The sequence below is a fragment of the Pseudopodoces humilis genome, chromosome 2 (assembly GCF_049639895.1).
Source record: "Pseudopodoces humilis isolate 2021_Gansu_Grassland_sample_001 chromosome 2, ASM4963989v1, whole genome shotgun sequence".
Taxonomy (NCBI): domain Eukaryota; kingdom Metazoa; phylum Chordata; class Aves; order Passeriformes; family Paridae; genus Pseudopodoces; species Pseudopodoces humilis.
Window position 1 is genome coordinate 34,185,965 of NC_142201.1, and position 25,270 is coordinate 34,211,234.

Genomic DNA, 25,270 nt, shown 5'->3' on the forward strand with positions numbered 1-25,270 from the left:
TCCCATGAGCTCTCACCTCCTGCTCCCTTCTCCTAGGATGCTCTGCACCACCTATTGCCTTTTCTGATTACCTTTCCTGACAGCTTCCTCAACTCCCTGTGCTGGGCAAAATGCATGGCCATGATGAACCAACGACAGTGCTCTGCTTCCCAGCCTCCCCTGCTCCCTTACCCCCACAGTCCAGTGATCCTATGCTGATCTTATCAAGGAACTGCCTGTGTTCAGGAAGGAGGGGAGAGGTTCAGTCCCAGACATGCATATCAGCTCCATCTACCTCTCTGCTTCTCTGCAAAAGGTAAGTTCCTTCTCCCTAATTCTCTTACCCAGCCATTGTGGGTAGCTCCTTTGTGTCTCAGTCTCACATCACTCGGCACCCTGCAGGCATTTGCCTGTCACACACCTGGCTCACCCTCCCCTCGCTGCTGAGGCTTGTTTCCTGCTGGAGCCATGATCCGTGGCTCTGAGGCTCCTTCCAGCTTCTCCATCCCTGCTTCAGTATCAACCATCTGCAACTAACTTACAAGTTTTCTTTGTACAAGTTACATCGAAATGGGTGATCAAGCAGAAGAGAGGTTCCAACCCCTTCTCCACCAGGAGCAATAATTCTCGTCTCTATTAAATAGCAGTAAACTTGCAAGTAAGAGATCAGTCAAGAGTGCCCTCATGGAGAAAAGATTCAATCACATAGTACTCAACAGACACTCGAGTCCTCAAGGTTAAGGTCTCAATCCTTGTGAATTACATGGTGTCTAAGCCTTTTCAGCCTCTGACTGAGACATCTCCTACAGTTCAGACATACCTAATGACTCTCTTCATCCTCACTACACATCCAAGCTCTACCTCACCACTTGCTCTCTTATTAATTTTCTGATATTTAACAAGAATATATGCTATGTTCATAGTTTAATTCTCTGTAAAAGCCTTTTAATCAGAAAATTCAAATGTTTAGCAATCAAGGTTTCTGTCATCCTGACAGTTCCCAACTAACTGTCCTATTCCATCAACTCTTCACAGTCTATTTTTCGTGGGACAGAAACTTGTCACATGGAAGACTGAGGCCACCAGTGTGGACAGTGGAGAGCCTGGAGGAGTCTGAAGTGAGACCTGGTGCCCATCTCCACCAGCTCAGAGGCAGCCACAAAGAGCAGATGGAATGCTGGTGCCCAGTCTCAGCGCTGGTGCATTTGTCTGTATGCAGCACCTCCCACCACGGCTCAGGGTTGTGATTTGAGCAGAAAGACGTGCTCAGGCTTGACTCAGAATATTCTTGGTACAGGCAAAATACTCCACGAGGAACATATGAAAGGTGGCTTCTTAAGTGCAGTCCTTAGCAGGCTTCTGACTTGAAGCACAGGGGAATATTGAACGTGTCACAAAAGATGCAGCCACCACTGACACAAAGGCAAGATCTTGTCTGCATTCAGTTCCACACTATGTGATAACAACACAGACTTTATGAAAAACCTTGCCATGATTTTTGACATTAAAATAACTCCTAAGATGTTTGTCTTATCGTTGCTGGAAACAGATAAACTGTTTGATCTGGCATTACAAAATGAATAAAAGAAAACAAAGTCAGCCTAAGGCAAATACTTGGCATAGAAACTCTTAGCCCAAACACTAAAAGTTTGGCTAAGTAGAAAGGAACTGAAAACTGAGTAATGTCTACTGCTGGTGCTCCCAGACCCACCTATAATGTTCACAAGGGAGAAGTGTATTAGCTGTGCCAAAGAAGATAAAGTGGTGTGTCTTTCCAGAAAAAAAAAAAAGTTCTTAGTTTCTCAGTAGGTTAAAGCGAAGAAAAGGAAAAAATACAGACAATCCATATTCAAGGATTGTGAGAATAACAAAACCTTAGTAGGTACAGAACAAAATGGAACCAGCTGTAACACCTCTGTAAGAACAGATTCATATTCTGAATCAATGTCACACCACTACACGTGAGCACAGCACAAGCTAGATCCTTGGAAAATGTGTCAGTTAAAAAAAGTAAATACATTCCATAACCAAGGTTCTGATTTTACGCTAAAATAAATCAGAGCATTCCTAATTAGGTCTGGTTCAAAAAAACCCTTTGTTTCCTAAAAATATACTCAGTAACTGTTTGGTTATTTGAGTTGGCACAATGGTGAGTCAGCCCACTCACAATCAGAAAATAGGAAAGTCAGTCACAGCTTTCTAATTCAATAGGATATTCTCTCAGAAGTAAAACATTTCAGTTTGCAATTTGTATAAAAAAATACTTTTACCTAAAAGCTATGAAAGGATTAAGTAAAAATAAAACATGGCTCACTTCTGCCTTTCAGAAAAGCCAATGCCAAATGTTCCACACACTTAAGTAGAACCAGTTGGGTTTCCTAATCCATCAATGGCTGAATTTTGTAACTGTCTTCTACTGATAAAACATTCACTTTCAAGACATAAAAGCAAATGGGTCAAAAACCTGCAACATGTGGAGCCAGAGATATCTCCCCTTTCACAAAGTGTTTGATATCACAGACAGAGAAAAAAGCTTTGGAAATAATCAGAAAGACAAAGATAATATCAAACAAAAGTCAGGATTTTCATGAATGAAACCCTTACAGTTTGAAAGCCAGAAGAGTCTAAGGTTATCCCTCTAACTTATTTGTTCTTCCAATAAAAAATAAACCTTTATAGGAAATCTGACATCTTCTTGCAAGATACATAAAATTCTGGCAGACTAAAGTGCTGTCCAAGTATAATGAAATCTCTAGCTGACGACTGCTGCTAAAAGTTCATATGGCAGATAAATGTTGGCATTGCACAACCCTCATTTGCTCTGAATGAGCCAGGCTGGATACTGTCAGCAGTGTCATGGTGCTCTGACACATGTGCCCAGACAAGTTACTCCCAATACCCAAGGCACCTAATACCTGTGAAGAGCAGTGTGTGAGCAGACAGACTCCCCACAGTCAGCTCTCTTAAAAGGTGATCTCTTCTGAAAAATCTGAGAAGATGCCACCTGTCATGCACTGAACTTTGTAAAAAAAAAAAAATAAAATAAAATAAAAAAAAAAAGGCTCTGTGAGTTTCTTCTAATTTCTAATTTTAGAACAAATTAATACTGCATGTTAAGGTCCTTATGAATCTTTCAGTTTTTTCCTACCATACATGGAAGATCCATTGAAAACCAGTCTCTCCACCAACTCAAATTAACTTTTCCAGGTAAAACCATCTCCCAAAGACCCAGCTCTTCCATGATATCTAGTACTTATCATCCATGACTTACAGGTAAAGGCTATTTGCTCTTCTGCTCATCCCCTTTTCTCTTTGTCCCTATGCCTCTATATCTTTTCCACCACAGCTTTGCTTGGGTATTCCTCTAATTTGTCTTTGAGGAAGGATAAACGTGATGTTGTAAGCAAGACACTGGAAGAACTTTAATGAGATATCATATCCTGAGTTCACCACAGCTTTCCTGTGTGGCTGGAGGAAAAGCATTAATTTCAACGAAATCCAAGTTTCACTGGAGTAACAACAACCCTCCTCACAAATTTTGCCTCAAGCTCTTCTGCAGTGAATTTCCACATCTCTGACGTTTCTTTCCTTTTCATCAGAACAGTTAGTGTAGCCTGAAGCTTCTACGGGCAAAGGAGCTGGCTCTTATTTAATCCAGTGGGACAGGATCTTTCCAAAGATCCCACTGTGATAATTTCAAACAATTTAACTATTAGTGAATTCAACTTATAAATATAACCTGTGAATAGGTAAATATGTATAGAATTGTTTGCATTTGATACATGCCCTTGTTCCCAGCCCTCAAATTTCATTCCTCTTCTGAAGATCTGATCCTGCAAATACTCAAACACAAGAATAATTTAATATATGACCAACCATGACAGCATCCATGGGACTATTCAAAGGACTCCTGGCAAAAGATTATGACTGACCTGCACATCTGGATTGTGTGTAGGTAGCACCAGAAAATATATATATTTCATGTATTCAGCTACTGATACAGGTTTTAATGTGCTCTAGGAACTGAAGAGGTAAGCTTATACAGACTTATTCATTCTATCAAGAGATTGATAATTTCTCAGATGATCCACAAAGTACCAAATACGGTCATTTGAATTAGCTAGCAGTTCAGAAGTATTGATTTTAAATTTGCTTAGACAGGCTTCAACCTGAAATATAATAACTGTAAACTGTCTCAAATAGGCTAATAATAGCCTGAAATCTCTTAAGTTGGTATTTCATTGTTAATGAGCTAGACAGTGCATTTTTGGCATCCAGAGTAATTCTGGTGTCACTAAATATCTTGTGATTTTTGTGTTGGCTCTATTGGTTTGAAGATCATTAAGTTCTGTAAACAACATACAAGCAAAAGCATTAACTACAATGTGCTGAGAAACAGTTCCAGCACCCAGAGAAAATTACTGCCTTCAAGGCTAGAAAAAACATCTCTGGCATGAAACTACTGGTCATAGAATTCTACAAAGTGTTTTAGTAGCTGTCCCTTTTCAACCACAAGACAGCAGACTTTTTAATGCATTTTAACATCAATGCCATTTTTAGGAATGTATTAAATAATTAACACTAGTGTACATGCTGTAATTTGCTAAATGCTTTTCAGCTGTACAAAGACACAGTTCTTTCCAAAACAAAACTAAAAATTAGCACCCAGTTGCTAATTAGCAGACTAGAAGACACATTCTTCTGGCCTTCTGTCAGATTAAGCTTTCTGCACTGCTTGTACTGCATCCCTCTTTTTGTGGCTCAGTTCAACCATTTAGCTTACTTCTTATTTTCTACAGAAAATGAATTTGTTTTCTATGTCATAGCATTTTTGTCCTTTTAGCACTAACACATTATATTAAAAAAAAAGTTTATATAATACTCTATTTGCATTTTTAATATGTTTTGTTTATTTTAAAAACCAAGAGCTGAGCATGCACATTACTGATGCAAAAAGCATAGTAATGGAAAAACAGGCCCTTATTTGTCAGCTGAAGTAATTCGTGCATTCAACCAAATTTTTCCTTTTAAATTAGAAATTAGAAAGTTAAATGTACATGCTAAAATAAGCTATAACAAAAAGAGGAGGTGACTAGTGCACTAATCTCCATTTAGCTGTATATCTAAACTTTCACATGATTATTGTGGGACCTGGATGTTTAACTCTAGCAGAATACTTTGAAACTCAGGATTTTAGTATTAATTTAATTTCCAACTAAATCCTTAAGGTAGGTAAGGGGGAGAGAGAGAGGAAGTGATAGAGACATTTTTTCAAAAAAATCACCACTGACCTTAAAAACTGCTGAATTTCATAACAATCTTAGGTTAGATACGTAGTATTGATTATTTATTTAGTAAAGTAATTCACATGAAACCCCTTGTCTTTAATAATATTTAAATGTTAATTTCATAGCTTGCATTCTTGTAGAATGCTGGAACTTTTATCAAGTTATCTTCAAACATTTGGCTTTTTGACAGGTTTGCACAAGTCTTCAATGAATACCTTCACATGCATACGGGACACACATTCAAAGAGATAATACGTGGAAAATTCACTAATATATACACAAGATTTTATCAAACAATTAAAAAGATTTAGATTTAAGCAATTAAATAATTCTAGTATGTAGTACAAAAATTTCAGTGTAACAGTTCTTACATTTTTACACTAAATGTAACAGAGGAGTACAGCCCTGATAATAAAATGCTTGGTCCTATGAAGACAGAAATATAAAATTTTACTAGCTTGGTGACAATTTGATTTAGAACCTCATGGGATGCATACAAAGTCTGATTTTCAAAACCTATGGGAAAGGCAGTGGAACAGGCAACTGTGATGAGGCTTTTGGAGGCTTTTGAAAGAGTAGTGCTTCCAGCTCTGCAGTCCATGATGGATTGAATCACCCTCCTCAGTGCATTGAGACTACATATATACAGAAATATATTTATATATATATGTAAGGCAGAAAGAGGAAGGGAAAGGGAAAAAGAAAAGTCAACCAGATAGCCCAACCAGATAACCCAAGACAGTCAGCACTTTTCTTGACTGTTCTCGGTACTGGTGGTTTTTGCATCAGGCCATTTCTTCTCTATTAGGTATGTTCATTTTTCTCTTATGTAGCGAGGAAACATTTGGGCTTTCACTATGGAACGAAAGCTACCAGTGAAAGTGGGCTTTCACTGGTTACAAAACTAAATGCTACAGATTATTTACAACAGCAAATAAAAAAGAACATAAAAAAAATAAAGTGGGAAAGAGCATTTAGAAGTCAAGTCATTGCCTGGAAATGGCCAGACTCACCTAATTCTATGGGATTCTTTACCTGTGCTTTGAACATGATTCTGTTAAGGCCAAAAAATTACTTGAACCATTCACTTCATTGTAGATTCTAAAAGGATTTTTCTCAAACAACTCTTTCTCTTGCCAACTGTATTTGGTAAAAAAAGTATGAGTGAAATCAAATGGTTTTCTAGCAAGTCACAAATACATAGACTGAATCAGGCAAATTTTAGTCTCAAGCTCCTTTCTTAAAAGAAGTTTTGGGCTTATACTCTTTGGTCTTGTAACATATTAGGAGAACCATTTTCATACAATTTTGTTTGTTGGATAAGAAGACACATTTAATTTTCATCCAACCCAATTCAGCAGCAGCTAGGGCAGAAAAAAATCCTGTGTTCCACAGGGCTTCCCAGTTGCTTCAGCCTCATCATTTTTCCCCCGACTGTCCTCCAAGCCCCTGCTGACAATGCTGGCTCTGCTCATGCTGAAAACTAGTGCAGGGCAGGGGATGCCTGATGGGTACATGGAATTAAAAATCCCTTTTCACATAAAATGCTGTTTTTTTCAAATAGTGTTGTTCCCATCTGTGTAACAGTTTTTACTCTGTATGTTTAAAGGTAAGTGTGGAAAGATTTTGTAACTAGGCTTAAATATCCACTAATTAACTATAAATATGACTAGGTGTAAATACCCACCTCTAATTATTGCACAATCAAAATAATAATGGTAGGCTTCTCTCTCTAATCAAAGAAAAATGAACTCTTAACTGAACATTTCACAAATGTTTCATATCAATCAAAGCAAATAAAAAAACCCTTGAATTTTTATTGCAGTATTTACCTGTGTTACTGAGAGCTCTTTACAGCATCCATGATTAGAACAAACCCTTTTATTTACAGCATGTTTGCTCTCACTAGGATTGAAGTGTGCACAGGAAAACAAAAAATGTTCTCTGGGATGTCTTAATAAAAACATATGTAAATAGTTGGGAAAACAAAAACAGCAGCGTATAAAAGCAGCAAACTTCTAAAAGAAGCCTAAATTGTTGCTGGCGGGTTTTTGCCCTAGTTAAATAGACTGGTGAAAATTCCCCTTTAGGACAGTGCATGCAGAGCATGCATGGTTTCTGGAAGTACAGGCTGGCTTCCAAAACTACTGTGGCTGTAACACAAAATTAGATAGCGAGTATGTGAAGAACAAAGGCTAAAATCCCTAAGAATAATGAGATTTATTGGATAATTGTATGAATGCAAGATAAATATTGTCTTTTTAACTTGTGCTCTGACCACTGAGGATGCAGTTTTATGAACAGCTTTCCAGTAGCACCTGGATCTATGCACTGACTTCTCTGAGATTGCTGGAAAATTTGCCAGATTATATTTCAGGTGTATTAGATCCCCATCCCAGCTCATCAGCCAACAGCAGTAAACAAGTGTTTATATGGGGAAAAACATAAGGGGAGAGAAAGTAAATAGAGGTGAAAAGATAGATTTTGTACCAGCATAAAGTACAGCTTCTCTTTCCTTTTTTATTTTTCTTAGAGATGCTCAGATTCTTATATAATTGCATTATTTTTAGTGCTGGAGAGCTAAAAAATCACAGCAAAGGAACCAGACTTGCAACAACATGAGCAGGTGTGGCACTGAAGTGTTCAGACTGCTCACCTGACAATCTCTCAAAAAAATGCAATTTAACTCTAGAAAGACATACCAGTTAATGCAGCCTTACGGTAACCTGCTGTATGGTTCAGATAATCTATTTGAAATGTGAAGTTATAGATGAGACCTCCATTTGTCACATCTTCCTCTGCAGACATGTGAAGAAAAAAACAGAACTCACCATTATTCACCAGGACATGGAGTGGACAATTCTTTGCTCTAAACTGCTGCACAAATTGCCGTATAGACTTCATGGAAGCCAAATCACAGTATAAAAACTCCACTGGAAGAGAAGAGGAAATAAAAACAAAGAAAGTCAATTACAGTGATATAAAACCACATAGACATCAGCAAGGACTCCTGTGATAACGTCACTAGTAAAGTAAATTTTTGAAAAGAAAATGGACTTTTCAAAATGATGGGTGAAGCTGGTCTCAGGTTCTTTCTTTCCCCTTCCTCCCTTCATTTCTATTCTTAAAATATTGATTCTTCCCAGAGTGAATATGGGGAAAGTGGCAGTCAGGAGGTGAAGGAGGGCATCAAACGAAGCACACGGGTTTTACCCTATTTTTCTTACTACTGCTACCATTCAGGAAGAGGAGCTACAGTGCTGCAGCACTGAGATGATCAGGACATGGCAGCTGGAAATCAAATGGGGAGAGGGCACATCAGACACTGCAAGGTTTCCCTGTGTTTCTGATGCAAATATGCTGCCCTTTGTTTTTTCCCAGACTATCTATTGAGTACCTCTCGTTGGAATAGTTTATAAAACAAGGCTTTATTGCCAGTGGGAGAGATGAGCAGCAGCACACCCTGAACTGTGATCTCTGATCACAGAACTCTGCTGATCACTAAAAGGAAATAGAGCATTGTAAGTAATGATGTGGCTCCTGTGGACATTCAGGGACATTTGGTGTCCAGGTCACCTGGGAGCAACAACCAGACACAAAAATGCTGTTTAAATGTGGGTAAGAGTTGTGTTGACCCTTGGCTTTGCCAATGGCAGTGTGATTTGAGAGGAACGTACCTCACATGAATATTGTGGGTGGCATCCTGCCTATGCTGCTGATGTCAGTCAAAGGGCAGGCTGGCAGGGGCAGGGGCCTGGCAATCTGACTGCACACAATGAGATTGCTCTAGGGGCAGGGTGTCAGTGTCTCAAAATGTATTTGATACCAGTATGTCTTTATTTCCATGAAAACACATATCAAACAAGCATCCTTTTGTCCGAAGCATTACTCAGCCATTGACCTGCACTAGAATGCTGCAAAATTAAATAGTCAAAATAAAAAATATTATTTCAATCCCCCAGCAGTTTTAAACACATCAGGTCTTAAAATTCTTCTGCTGCAGTTGTTCAGCCTTCACCCTCGGCTCTCACAGCACTGCCTCATTGATTGCCTTGCTTTGCATGAAGCTCTGATCAGAGTTATGAAGTGAGAAGAAGCAGTGCCCCCTGTCAACAGCAGTAGCTGTCCCCACACAAACAGTCCACATTTTTTACAAGCTCTGCAAAGGTGAAAAAGAAAGAAAATTATGACCTTGAACAACTGTTTTAGCCTTTAAAAAAGTTTATATTGCATGTCAGGCTTTTGGTTTGTTTCAGCATTAGCTATGTTTTAAGGAAGAAAATGGGATGTTCTACCATAAATATTAGTCTCCCTTCTGGTTTCCTACTTGTCACTGTGGGAGCCCAAGTCAGCCACCTGTTCTCAACTCCACCCTGAAAAGATACCAGGACTCTGAGGTGGATTTGCTTGAGCCTCCTCCATGGTGTGAATTTTCCAAGGAAGAGCAAATGGTGTTTCAAATTGAGAAAGTCAAAGAATACTGAGTGACCTTCTGTGACTAGGTCCATCAGAGAGAAAGGCAAAGGCTGTGCAAAGCATCTCCCCTTGATCACTGTGTCCTTGCAGGGTGAGCCCTTACTGTCCTGTTTAGTTTCAATGAGCTCCCAGATTTCTCAACCTCTGAACAGATGCTCAGTCTCCAGGATGGGGTTTCAGAGGCTCACCATGTTTTCCTCCCTCCCTGCTGCCCTCCCTCCTCCTGCTCCACAGGAAAGAACAGCCAGCGCCTTCCTTGCACATGGGTTCCCCGCCTCTTATGAAAGAATCAGCCTTTCAAAGATGGAGAAATTAAAGAGATACTGTTCTTCAAAAATGTCTTTGTGATAGGAGGATTAAACTATTGGGTAAATAGGCTCCAGTGCAGGCTGTAATAACAGACCTTTCCTCTTTTACTCTCTTCCCTGGTCCATCAGGGATATTTATCCTGTCCCTACCAAGACTCTGAGCTATACTGCCTCTTTATAGTGTGTCAGTAGTGTAACAGATTAGGAAGACCTGCAGGCACAACAACAAGATAAATAAAAGAAAGATATTCACAACTGTTATTTAATTCCTTTACAGGAGAACAGTTTCTTTAGTTCCCTTAGTATGAGGCATTAATAATCCTTATATAATTTGGAACCTAGACTGTATTAGTCCTCTGAAATTGTCTTAGTGAATGTATATAAATTATTCAGTGATCTTTTCTGTTAATAAAAAACAAACAAACAAACAAATAAACAAGAATGCCTAGATTCCAGTTATGAGAGAGTGTAATAGATAGTGTCCAGATGTAAGATAATGTAAATACATTTTTTCAAAGTGACTCTAAAGTTATACCATTTCAACAACACTGTTCCCCATGAATAGAAGTGGAAAATTTCTTGATCTCTCTGCAGACCTTTAGCTGCTCAGCAATTTTCTTTAATTTCATTGAAGCCCTGCACATGGAGATGGTAAGGAAATGTAGAAGTTATTAACTTCTATCAAAGAAGAGAGCTGCTCAGGCCATTCTTTCCTGTGGCCTAGCCATTGTATAAAACCACAAGAATGGCACTGTAGTTCCTCAGATATCCAAAACCTGATCATAATAAGTTATTAATAATTTGTGCAACAAGTGGAGTGAAGACCTAGATGAAGCTTTATGCTGACTCTGCTGTTGTTCTACTTCATTAGGCAGCTCATCAAGGAAAGAGATTAGGGAAAGTATGATCTGCTTCTTAGGAGGCAACTCCTCCAATGGAGGAGTCACTTTCAATAAAGAAATATTTATCTTGGTACAGGAGGCATTAGGCCTTCATTAGCTGTGGTATTTTGTGGCATGGTGCAGGCTCCAACCCCTTGTTCATCACCAGTACGGACTCTGACGCGTTATTGTCTCTATTGCCACTACATATGCAAGAAAAGCAGACCTCTGAGGACATCCACTAAACTAAATTTTAATCTCTTCCCTTATCTGGCCTTGCATTGCCAACAAGAATGGTGGTTAATGCTTGCCAAGAGAGTGATTTTTAGCCTGACCAACGCAGTCTCATTCTTCTCCATAATTAACTTTTTGTTGCAGCGTCTGATCTCCCCTCCCTTAATTTTTCAGTTCTGCACAACAAATGCTATCCTTCATTATTACTGTTCAGTGCTCATACTAATGGCACACTAGGCCAAGGCTGTCATTACCAAACTTATTTACTTGCTTACTTGGAAAGCATGTCACCATATTCAGTATTTGTAAAGCACTTGCCATCAAAAGGTTGGAACATGCTTTGGAAAGGAAAACAAACAAACAAACAAATCCACCCCCAAACTTTTCTTTCTGCTCACAGGGCAGAAACATTAACAGCCAGAGTCCCTGTTGGTGCTTATTCATGCGTGGCAGCTCTTTGCTGGGGAGGTGGATTCGCTGGTGCCGCTCCCCTCGAGAAACTGTGCCAAAATGTGGCTCCAAGTCGTGTGCTGACTCAGAGGCAGGGCCTTGAGCAGAAACTGAGCTTCTTCTTTGTCCCATGGTGATTTTTTAAATGAAGAATTTGAAATTCCATGAAGAATTACAAGTTGGAAGCTAAGAAAAATGGTAGGTTTTTAGAATATTTTGAAGCATGCAAAAATATACTAAGCATGACAATTTTTTAGATGCCTTAGTTAGAAAAGACCAGTGTTTAATAATGTGAGCAAATGACCAAACTGGATTGTGAACTTAGAATGTAACTTGAATTACTTCATGGAAACAAAAATGGCAATGTTTTTCCATATAAGATAGGTATGAGCAAAAAGAAGATGTTCATTAACAGCAAGAAAATTGTAACATGACAAAATCCTTGTCTTTTACCACAATAGTGGCCTTCTGTTTTAGAGTTTAATAACCTAATAAGTTTTCAAAATTACTTAGTTCTTTTCATTTTCTGTATGCTATTAAGTACAAAAATGGAGAGTAGAAGCTACATACAGAATAAGCTCAAACAGAATATCTGCAGGTAATGCTACTGAAGTATTCAAATTTCTAACTCTACCCCAATTTATCTCCCCTTTTCCTGTGTTACTTGCTTTCAGGTACTTCTGTAGTGACAGACATGCCCGTATTTCTTTCTTCAACTGGATGTGTCCCATGTTCTTATCTAAATAGTTTTTCCAATGAAAGCAATACATCCATAACTGTCAGACACTGGCTAAAATTTTCACTCTTAAAAATATTTTTCTATTATTTTATTTTAATTTGATGGCTCAGTTGTCAGAGAGTTATTAGCTTTTGAAATACAGAAGGAGCAAAATTTCCCAAAAGACAGCCAGTTACATATGCTATTAACCACATATGAATAGGTATGTGTATGATGGTGCTACAATTGCTGCTTTCCCTAATTGCTTTCTTTCAAACATGTATCTGCCTGGTGCAGCAACTTTTCAGCCACAAGGAAGTCAGCACAATGTTGTCTGGGTGTACCTCATGAGGCTCATACAGACCCCACAAAGCCATGCTGGCTGCCACGTGTGACACCGCTGAGCACATGCACTGTGCAGTGCCTGCTCCTGCATTTTATACCTTCTGCTTGCTTAGCCATGGCAACTAAAATGAGAGAGCCTGAATGACTGGCATCTGGTAGGTCCTGACAAACTGAGACACATCTGAGAGCTTTCTGACACCGAGGCCCACAAAATCCAGGAGGAGTCCGAGCATTAGGAGAGCCTGAGACGGCCCCGAAGATCTCACACTCCCCTGAGCTTCCCCATTTCTGTCTGCCTGCTTCTTCACACTATTACCACACCTTTCTTCACATTCAGAGTTCCCCTCCTTTACTTTCCACACCAGCACAGTTAACTGTGACTGCACATTTCCTCTGTGTCTGTATCACAGGGCATAAAAACCATGAAATGAGAATTTCAGTCTGGTATGGAAGGAAAATTCAGAAGCAAAAAGAATGGACAGATATTTCAGTGAAGGATCAGGGGTTGTAACTTCTGAGATATTTACTGATCACCTGAACATAAGAAAATGCAATGTTTTGATTCCCTCAAGGACTACACCACTTAGGCTTGGTTAGATCAGATTAAGATGGCATAAGGCCACCTACCAAGTACCATTTTTTATTCTGATATATCTGTATCTCTATCTATATATCTATATCTCTATCTATATATCTCTATCTATATCTATATCTATATCTATATCTATATCTATATCTATATCTATATCTATATAATATATATAGATATTATATACATATCTAATTCACCACATTGAAATTTTTATGGACAGCTACAGGTCTGCTTCAGCAGAAATCATAAGTTAAAGGCTTCTTGCTTTTAGTACTTATGCCACAGCAGTTTTCTATTATTTTCAAAGCCTTTGTGTTAAAAACACATGCAGGGGATACATTCTAAGGAAAGCTGCAAGTCTGCCTAGAACTGCAGGGAGCTGAGGACTACAGAAAGGATTGCTTTGCCTGTTCCTACTTGCCACCCATCTGTCCAGTGTCTGAAGATAGAAGGAAGAGTTACCTCTTCAGCAAGGAATAAGGGATGCTTCCTAGACAAGGTAATAAAAAACGGTGTTCAGTAGTCAGGTATTCATGTCCAAAAAAGCATCTCCCAGGTACATTGCATTCTGGTTTCTGTATGTTCACAGCAGGGTTATGCTCTGGCATCTGCACAGCAGCAAGAAGAAATGCTGTCCTGCTAACAAAAAACTTACCATGATTCTAAGAATCTGGACAGTGCCATGGAGATGTTTATCAGAAAGGACCCTTGATGAGTCAAAAACCTACCATCTGCTAGATGCTGCACTGCAGAGCTAGGGAAGATTTGTCCAAAAGGTGACACATGAAAATGAAGTGGAACAAACCTCAGGAAAGAAAGAGCTGGGAAGAGAAGAAGACATAAAGCAGCACTGACTGGAGACTAGTCGCATTTTTTCATCATGCTGTCTTTGCTGTGAGTGGAAAATGCAAAAGCAGTTCTACACTGCTAACACAAACTTGTGGTTTCACATTCTGCCAGCTGGATATGTGCAGCAGCACAAAAAGTCCCCATCTACAAAACACAACTCCCATTAACAGAATTTTCCTACATTTTCCAGACTCACACAAGGGCTGTGATGCAAGTTCTGCTCAGACAGGCATGATGACAGAACACTGCATGCTATTCAGGACCATAAAATGCTTACTTTAAAAGGACTTCTCAGTAAACAAAACCAAGCAAAATCCTTCAGGTGAGTAAGGCACGTACCAACCAACTGCATATTGAGCACAACAAGAGATAGCCAACATAAATGCAGCAAGCACAGTGTCTCCTGATTATGCCATGCTCCTGCCTTCACGTACTTGATGACTTCTCTGGCCTCTACACCATAAGAACTATATAATCTCCTCCATTCTGCCTTAGAAACCAAGATTCACAGGGATAAAACATTAACACACAGAAAATCCTAGTATGTGCAATCCTACCCATGGCACTGATTGATGCTTAATTCCAGTTGTGGTTATGGTGACAATTTCCAGAATTTTGGATTCTAGTCCTTCAAATTAGTATAAACATGTGACCTTGGAGCAATGCTTGCTGGGCATTTCATAAGTTCTCCCCAGTATTATTCTCTGTCTTTTATTAGCCTGAATAATTCTGTGGCCCTTTATCAGACCACTGATCTTTCACAGACTATTAACAGAAATAATAAAGCATGGGTAACTCTAGAGCAGATTTACTGTTCAAGCTGATGCTTGTGATATACTGAAGAAGAAGTCAAATAGAAGACATCCATCTGGCAAAGTGTGTGAGTGCAGTGGCACAGATCAAAATAGTGAGCATATTTAAAGATATACCATTTGCAAATTTTTTATATTAAAAGATACACTCACAATTTGAGCCTAGTTTGTCTGCAGCCTTTCAGCAGGCAAGCAAGAGCACCTAAATTCAGCTACTTCTTCTCTGAGTCATCCATTCTAGCACCTCTAACTTTAAAGGCAGTATAAAGAGATTGACTTCCTGTGCCTAATGTCAGCCTTTGTAAACAGCCTCCATGTGTCATCTGGACAGTTCAGGGAAACAAGAGGTCTACATCAGTGTTACAACATAAAGAGAAATCACATTAGGCAAATATTAGAAATTAATGTTGTGGGGGTTTTTTTGCTTCTGCATGAAAGTGGCACTTTGTGGTGCCATTTCTTAAACACAGAGCTTTACCCCATTGTACTGGGTACCCATTGAAATGGGTAAAAACATCTTCAGCTGGAAGCTGTTTTGTTTCTCAGAGATGGAAGAATAAAATAAAAAAAGGAATTGGCTTTCAGAAACTGAACAGTCTGCCTTCTCAGTTTCCACAAGAGAAGTGTGTGGCCTAGTACAGTGATCCTTTAATTTGTTACGTTCAAGAAACACCCCAGTATCTCTTGTGTACTGGTTAATCAAAATGGACAAGGAAAAGAACCATGTTCTTTTAAGGAAAAGAACAATGTTCCACTTCCATCACTACCAGCAGCTCCCATTGCTGCTGAAATGTCAGCTCATCACAGGAGAGACCCCTGAACAGCTCCACAAAGCACATTGCCAGAGTACTGGGACCTAACAGCAATACAGAAGGGAGGGAGTCCATCTAATGCAACACAAATGCCCAAGTGTGACTCTGCTGGTTGCAATACCAGGTGGGATGTAATTTAGATATATTATCTTTTTAGCACAGTTCACACAGGCATGGCATGCCCTGGGTTTTCCAAACATGCAAGCAGCACCTTACTGTATGTTATCTGACATTTTCTGTTCAGTGTGGCCAGAGCTTGAGAAGAAATAAACTACCATCAGCTTGTCAAATAAAGTAACCTTGGGAGTTGATGGCAGCAGTGGGATCTACAACTAGCTCTCAGGGTGGAAAAATTATCTCAGCTTCATGTGGGTAAAATTTCGTTGAGATTATTCACTGGGGAGGCTTAGCTTTTTAAGAATAGCAAATATACAATAATAGATACACATAGAATTTCCTCACATGCTTTCTCCTCATGAGTTCAGGTGCTCCTTATCCGTGTTTCTTACTGTAGAGGGACAAAGCCCTCTGATATCCTCCCCCTTTGCTATGGGAAGACTTTGTTTTCACCCCTCTGAAGAACTTTTTTGGGAACTCCTTCTGTCACCCTTTTGAGTATCTGTGGATGTGCCTCCACATAAGTTGAAAGGAAATATGACTTTGGCTCTTCATAGGACCATTTAGAGCCCTGTGAAGAAATGGGTGGGAAAATGCCATGGCCACATTAATTTCAGCCCGAGCCTGATATTCAGAAGAAAAAAAAAAAAAAAAGGTTGCAGTGAAAATACTTACCATATCTGTTTTGGAGAACTGAGGAAGGCAGCCTTCCTCCTGTTAACAGCTAAGCATGCTTTCTTCCCTCCAGACGGATCAAAACTAAAACTGCCCAGGTAAAATCCCTCTGCTTCATGGGGACAGAAGAGCTCACAACAAGCTTCTCAAAATTCATCATTTATAGACAGAAGAGAAGATGGCTTAGAATATCTTCTTTATTATTATTACCCTCATTGCAGGGGGATTGGACTGGACAATCTTTAAGAGTCCCTTCCAATCCAAACTATTGTATGATTCTGTATACTTTTTTGTATACTTTCTTTATACTGTATTTTCCTCTTGCTCCCTGGTGAATAGATTTTTATATTAAATTTCATTGCTGTATTTTGTGAATTGTAGATATGGGTTGTTTTTTTCTTCTCAGGTGACATTTACTCCTTGGAATGGCATAACTCTACACTGTGACTTATATCTCATTTAAAACCTAAAAATATATGGCACATATGTGATGCACACAACACAGTGTCCTCTATCGACACTCCTGTCGGGACTGAAACTCAAGTGAAGAGCTCCTTGGATGTAATACAGAGTCAAACAGTTAATGAAGGTAAAAGTCACCAAAGCTTATACAAGATGGCAAAAGGAGAATGCACTTCAGAGCAAGCTAGGAGCATGATTCTTCCTAGACATTATGCTGAGTCCTCAACTGATTTAAACTGGTGTAGTTTTGCCAAGTATATGGAGCTGTCATTTGCTTCCAGTTTCTCAGTTCTGGATTTGCACATTCCCAACACATCTTGGGTTGCAAAGCTTCAAAGTTAAAATGTCAAATCACTTGCATGATTTGATGATCAAGGACACACACAAGCATATGAAAGAGAGATGGCAAAATTAATGCCAGAGACCTTTTGCTGGTAGTCTTCTCCTTCAGATTACTTTATTAGATGAGTATTCTGACTAAAACAAGCACCACAGAACTCATCTTGAGCTGTTTCTGTCTCAACTTGCAGAACTTTTTTCTGTATAAGCAGCTTACTTTTCACAAGAAATTTAAAATCATTTATTTATTTATTCAATACATTTTCTCCAAGCTAGCCAAACTCTACCAAATTCAATTCAGTTTCACATTAGATACTTTGCTCGTATCTGTACACCCCTAAATCTTGTTTCCCACAGCCTCCCTAATTTATTTAACTTTTAGTGTGAAAGAAGCACTCATATTCCCAATGCATACGTTTTGGAGAGAGAATCAACATGAACTGCCATGAAAAAAAAGCTGTTCAGGAAGTGAGGGGCTTGCTAAAATGGGGCGTTAATTACAGACACTCACAGAGCCATAATGTTTGTAGAACTGACTTTTTGTTTTAGTTGCTACAATAATAGACCTCCAAACCCAATAAGTCTGCTTTTGGACTGAAATGGCTTAGTGCTGATGATACCCCAGTTCCCACAGTAGCCCAGGACTGAGCTGGGCCACTTGGTCTTTGCTGGTGCAGGTCTGTCTTCTGTCATGGATGTAATTGTCACAAGATGTGAACTGACTTGTAACCTTCAGCCTTTTAAATTTTATCTGCCATTCTAGATTTAAGTATCAAATGTTTCAGTCAAAATTCAGAATGCAACCAGCATGTCCTAGTCTGTCATGCAGGAGCTTCTTTCCATAAGCCAGTGTCAAGTATCTACTTGGAAGTCTGAAATAAATCACTTCTAGTAGGACATTTGTTCATCTGCCTAGATATTTCATAGATAATATTAAATTTTGATTCCTGGCCAGACTTTAATACTGGAGAATCATTATTTGATGGTAAAACAGATCTCCAATTGGCTACATTTCCTGAAAAGAGCATGTATTTTCTGAGAATATTTGCTTACCTTTTCAAACCCACAAAAATAAAAACCTCTGGTGTGAAGAAGCATGTTTGTAATAAGCTTCGGTATTACCGCAAAAACACCTCAGCAAATATTCTGCTTCACACCCTCTGAGGTAACAGAGAGGCTGATAATGTCTCTGCTTTGTAGTACTTCAAGGATAGAAACCTTGCAGATTCAAAAAAAAAAATATAAAAGGGAATAATATTTCCAAGCTTCAGGCAAAAACAATTTTGAGTTGTCCAATATACAACATCTAGACATGAGAACTATCCATAAAACATACTTTGACAAAGACTAACTTCCTTTTCCCCAGAGGTTTTCTGCTTTTCACTCTCTTGTCAGTCCTAGTGCTCATGAGGCAAGCTTGAGGGGTTCTCAGACCCACTTTTTTTTTCTTTTTTTTCTCTTTATTTGGAGATACTCTTTGCATGGATAATCAAGTCACTGCTCGCCTGTGACAGCAAAGGTAGCAAATGTGACAGAGAGGAGGCAACAGGAGCAGGTAGCAGCATCCCTGGGTGGAGGAACTGCAAAAGGCCAGGGCTACCCCTTCAGATTTAGGGCCAGGTTAATCACAGTTCACCTGGTTTCACCCAGTGGTGTGGCTGCTCTCCCCTCACATCCTTGCCCCACTTCATTCCACCCACACAGGTCTGCTGATGCAACTGCTTCTCCTGGTTCATGCCAGCCTATACCTGCAATGTTACCTGAGTTATGGTAAGGGAATATCAATAACCTCTCACACCAGGGCTGTCATCCCTTCCCACTCCTCCAAGAATCAAGATACATAGGCTTATTTTTTTCTTCTCTTCAGATCTGGCATGAGACTGTTTCTGTTTCATGCTTAAGCAAGCTTAGGTCTGTACAGGGCTTCTAAGATGTGATTCATCTGACCTGTTTCACAAATCTAGTTTAAGATGAGATGAATCATGTCTTACAACTATTTATTCCTCTCCACAGAACGCAAAAGGGGCTTGGGGACACTGACTCAGATTAAAATCTCTGCATCATGAACCTCAAAAGTTAGGTGATTTGAATCCTAATGCTCAGTTTCAGCTACTAATGAACAAACAGAAAAGACATGAAAAAAAATCAGAGAACTGGGAATGTGTGCAGATGACTCAGTGTTATTCACCACACTCAAGATTTGGGAAAAAAACAGAGAGTGAGAACTTCCAGAAGAATCTTGCCAAAGGCTCATAGATAGCTGTAACAAAGAAAATTCGTGCTGGAAGAAGACAAGAGGTCTTGTAGGGAGTGTTTAAATTCTCCCTTATTGTGAATGTCTCTGGAATAACTGTGGCTTCTCAACAGAATATTTGAGATACTGTTGCACACTCTAATCGACAAACACATCCCGAGAGTCAAAGATGGTAAAGATAATTGTCGTGGCTGGTTTTGGTGAAACTGTGTGTACATGCATGTAACTGAGACTGAGCTCAAGCAAACTGCAAGACCTCATAATTTTTGTAGTAATGACACTGGCTATGCATCCCAGGTGAGAACTGGCAGCTTTGCTGCTACTCTATAAATCACACACCTCTCACAGCTACTAATCTGCTGCAGAGATCTTTCAGGCTAGCAAAGTGACAGGAAAAAGAAGTGTAGAAGAATAAAATGCTAAGAATAGAAACAGTCTCTTGATTGCTGCTTCACAGGCTGCCCTGTACGTGGATTCCACCTCTTTTCTCTTTTTACTTCTATACAAAGAGGTATTTCTTATTATCTTTAGGATATAAAAAAGGCTTTGGGTTTTTTGGTTTTTTTTCTTTGAGACAGATTCATCTTTAGGAAACTTCAGGTCTCTCCCCTCACCCCATCCTGTTTTGTTGCTTTGTTATTCTTCTCATCCTACCTCCACTGCTGGTCCTCCAGAACTTTTAACATGATCACTCTAATGTGGTGTTCCTAGTCAGTGATGGGGCTTTAAAGCAATCATCTTTCATAGCACTTCCCTGCTAATGCTGACCTGGAATTTCAGGCAATGTCAGCCAGAGCCACTGAGCAAGGAGCCACAGGGTTCTTCTCCTCCATCTCAATATTCAGTGCTTCTGGTATTTTCATTCTTCTTGAAGGCAAGCTGGCTTTTGGACATCTCTATAATTCTTGCCTGAAGAATATGCATCCTGTCTATTATTCTGTATTGGCTCATGCTGATAAGTATTTTCATTAGATGTTTTGTGAAAATTCTTCCTTTTGTTAGGAAAAAATAACCCTGGGAAGGCTATGTACAGCTGGAAAAGGTACACTCATTTGGGAACTATTTAGGGAAGAAAAAGATACTTTTAACTGCCCATAACCCCCTTTTTTCAAGCAAAGCAAACTATCTTTTCTAAAGGTACATCTTGGGGAAGGCGATCCACCAAGATGATTGGTTCACACCAGGTGAACAAAAAGAGGATATTTAAGTATTTCTCCTACTCAAAAATACAACTTGTGCATGACAGTCTTTTCCCACTGCCTTTATACCAGCTTTAGGGAAAGAACTACCTGCACAGATAAGTCTTTGCATTGACATTCAGTCTCTGGACTTTATGGAAAATCTTCATTAGCTAAACTAATTTTAAAAAGATGTTGGTGAGACAGATGTGAATTTCTCACCTGCAGAAGGGACAGGAAGTATGGATCAATGTGTCAGTGTACTACAGTGAAGGCAGCCAAGCTTGCTGAATTGGTGAAAAGAGATGTATAGCAGAATTAAACACATAAGAATTGCATGAATCTATTTCTTTGCACACCTGCTCTCTCCTTAGCAGGGAGGAGACCAGCATCAGAATGGTCTGTCTTTTAAAAGGCAAAAGTCACAGCACTGTTTTTTCCTACGGTGCACACCCTTCAGGGAAAAGCCCTCAAGAGAGGTGAGGGAGAAAATGGATTCTCATTAGTCTGCTTATTCCCATGTATAACTCAATACAGTTGAAATGGATTTTTCCCCATTCTCTAACCTAAGAAAAATAAACACAGAAAAACAAACCTCTTTTAAATTTTGCATCCTCTGCAGGGAATTAATAATGTATGAAATTATTCTTCCTACGCTTTCTGATGTATTATTGGCATTTACTTAATGAAAAAGCTAAAATTCTCCCCACCATAGACTACTATTTCGAATTCAGTGAAAACTGTGATCCTGACACTATGAGGAAGGGAATTAGAGATCTGCACCTGGTAGGATACTGGATCTGAGAACATTAAGGTTTTGGATTTCTGCATGTTGATAATCTAGCATTTTTGGGGAAGATAACCCCACACACATATATGGGAAAAAAAATCAGATAATACCTTTTATTCATTTGAGCATGAGATTCTAGCAGACAACCTTTAACAGCAGGTCTGGATCTGAATGGTACTGTTTAAATACATTTTGAATTGCTGCAGAGCTCCAGATTAATAGTACTGCAAGATCAAAAGTCTGTGATGCAAAATTTTAGTGTTGCAAGTCATAACATATAAAACCCACTCTGTCTGCTTTTAGCAGATTCTCACCCACCAAAGTGACTCCATAAGCCTGTGTTTATGGTTCAGCTCTCCATCTGAAAAAGGCTGAATTTGGCCTCCAATGCCACGGGAGGCATTGTAAAACCCACCCTGCTGCCTGGGAAAAATGGGGAGTGAGGTTGCTGTGAGACTTGGAGCAACCACCCAGCCCTGGCGTCATTTGTGTTTCCTCTGGTTACTTCATAGGAGTGACACAGATTGCCTCAGCTGTTATTTTGGGGGGCCAAAGTAAATTTGGTTGGCCTTGTATAAAGCTCTGGAACAGCACATTTCTAATAGGCAGGTAGAGTGCTAATTTAATGGTAAATTATACATTTGGGTTAGCAGCTTGGCTGCTTTGTTGTTTGGTTCTTTCAGACAACTTGGATGGCGGCCATCAGCTCTCTGTGATTTATCTCTGTTTAATTTTTCCACTTTTTCAGACCTTTGGCTGTTGGTAATTCAATTTCTGGCAACTGCAGACCTTCACTCCCTATTATAAGTTACACCCCAAGGCAGACATACTGCCATCTGCACTGCAACGGTGGTGGTAGCTAGTGGATGCGGAGAGGCAAGTGTCCAGATGCCACTTGGGCTCTGAAACAGCTTTAGTGTACAAATGACTGTTTGGATTAGAAATATTATCTAAATCCAAATATGAGCCCCTCAAAAACTTTAGGGTACTCCCCCAAGGGATCACTCCACTCTTGCATTGGAGTGAAAAAAAAGTACAAAGTGCACTTTTGCATTTTGCTTGTCCCAACAGCTTTCATGGATGAGGAAAACTAAGCATTTTCCTTTGCTCAGCCTCCAAAATCATCAAAGGAGGAACTAATCCCCATCCAGTCATCGTTCATACACACTCACTTCACTTCCCACATCTTTCCTGATCCTCTCCTCCCAGTCTCCATGCTCTCCAGGAAAAATCTTCCTTTGGGAGATTTGTGCTTACAGCAAATCAGCTGGTGATTTCTCGTGAAATTTATCTTGTTCCCAGCCACCAGCAGCAGCTCTTCACAGGTGGCAGGCACAGAGTAGTGCCACAAGGTGCTGTTGCACATAAGAGCAGGTAGATATCATCATCTGTCCAGCAAGCCTGAAAATGATACTAGTCTCAGCCTGAATTAAAGTGGGATGCTTATATTATAGGCATAATTACCTCAAAATCTTTCTATAAAGCTCAAAAAGACATCACCTACTGTGAGGTGGGAAGACAATTCAGGAATGCCCAGATCAGCACCAGTACAGCCCATCTTTCTGACCTCCTGCATGACACAGGGCCTGACCCCATACTCACTCACTCCTGAGTCAAACCTATAATTTCTCAATGAGCTATGGCACAGCTTGATGAGCTACTAGCAAGAAACAAGAATGCTGCTATTTCTCCATGAGCTAGTTATCCTGAGATGTAGAAAGCCTATGGGACCATGGTTACATCTCCCTGTCCTCTGATGAGAAGGGCGGACTACAGTGGTTATCCTGCTTGATAACCAGTGGGGTGGAGAGTTGCTCATGACACCACTGGACAATTCCTTTGTTTCTTTTTATGTCTCCTTGGATAAATATTTAAATGTACAAACTGCAGGTTTATTGGCATCTATTAAGCAGAGATCCACCTGATATTATCCAGGCAGTGTTTCAGCTCTCTCTGCCTAAAGGCTTCAGTATCTGTCTGATAATTTATTTTTAAACTTTCTGGACTTCACAGTGAGAATGTGAACATTTCATTTGCTCCCAGCCTGTGTGGGCGACACCATACTCAGCCTTCATTTCTGTTTTAGGGCTACCTTCCCAAAGAGAAGAGGTGAAGTGGAAAGATGTCAGGCTCTCTAACACCCATCCTCTGATAAACCGTTCTGAAAGTCATGGCAAAAAAGGTAAATCAATCATGAGTATTTCCTATCTAAAAAAAACCTCCATTCTTATTCTCTAAAGACATCTTTGCTGTTGCCTCAGCGAAGTTAATGAAAAAGAAAGGGAAGCCCGAGCCAGAGAGAACAGAGAACAATTTAAAGACATTTGGGGAACGTGGAATTAAATTCTGCTGGAGGGCAATATTCACTTTCCACATAATTTTGTTTTTGTGGAATAAAAGGCTTGTTACAGCTTGGCAATGCTTTTTAAGAGATCCAAATTTCTAACAGAAAACAAACCCTGTAAGATGCTTGACTTGCATTGTTCCAAATTATTACATTCTTTAGTTCTAGTCAAGATGGTTTTAATATTTTAATATTTATTTTATTAATGTAAGCAGAAGTGTGCACTGTGTCTGCATAAGATGTGACTCAAAGCAATGATTTTATACTACTTTAATGTAGGACTCTTTTCAAAAATGTATCAAAAAATCTGTAAAGCAATTTGTATCTCAGCAAAGATTTTCAAGAATTGAAGAATTCAAGAAGAAAAAGGTTTTAAAAAGGTACTTTACTCAATATCAGCCTACTTACAGAAGCAGCAGGTAAAGCACCAATATTGTCCCAACTTATCACTTTTGTATTTTAAGAAGACTTTCAAACACTCAGAAAGTGAAGCACAGACTGCAGAGCCTTAAAAGGCACAGCTCTAGAAAATCAACTAGTCACGAAAGACCTTGACCTAAGTATTCAGGTGAGCCAGCAAAGATTAATGTGAAATATGGTTTATGTAATTGAAACATCACAAGATTAGAAGAACCATAGAAGAAGGTGAGATTGTTTTCTACAAATAGCAAGTATCCTGTAGGCCCTTGCTGCAGTTACAATTTAGTGGGATCCCTTTGAAGCCAAAGGATAAGCTATCCTGTGCGAGAACATCAAAGTAGTCAAATAATGATACATTGGTGTGGCAAATGCTATGGCTTTCCCTTATCTGTTCACAGCTCTGCATTTCTGCAGGGCCATGTGGAGAGCATACCAATGTGCACAGGGATGGCCTGACAGATATGAATACTCCTCCGTGATGATAACAAATGGTACAATTATCAGATTCACAACAAAGCACGGAACTGAAAAATTACTAATCCAGCGTTCATATCACTTTACCCAATCTACCTGAAAAGAGTGCAATGGCAAAAGCTGTTATGAATTTTGAAAAAACTTTAAAAAAAATCATTAGATCACTCAAAAGACAGCTCCCTAACCTGTGAGCCATTTCCTGGCCACTTACCACATTTATTCGAGCAGTCTGTGTCCTCGATCCATTAAAATGTAGCATTAGCTGGGGAAGGTATTCAGTGCTATCTGAAAGTTTGAGAGCTCCTTGAATCCAAGAATTCAAACAGCTTTGTAAGCAAAAGTGACAGTGTTTATCAGGAAAGGTGAAATACAGGAAAATAATTATATACACTTGTAGTTAATCATTTCACTATTGAAATGCAAAAATTGATCTGTGAAAAACAATTATTAAGAACCCTTAAAAGTGAAAATAC

The 25,270-nt window shown here is 39.3% G+C and overlaps 1 protein-coding gene across 2 annotated transcripts in view; it reads right to left on the reverse strand.

The window, feature by feature from the left end:
- The window catches only part of DHRSX (dehydrogenase/reductase X-linked), a 161,889-nt gene that overhangs the window by 52,484 nt on the left and 84,135 nt on the right, over positions 1-25,270 (reverse strand). For both annotated transcript variants that reach the window (XM_005516493.3, XM_088051145.1), the window contains exon 4: positions 8,099-8,200. In XM_005516493.3, coding sequence (XP_005516550.1) covers positions 8,099-8,200 — 102 coding nt within the window. The remainder of the gene's footprint in view (positions 1-8,098; positions 8,201-25,270) is intronic.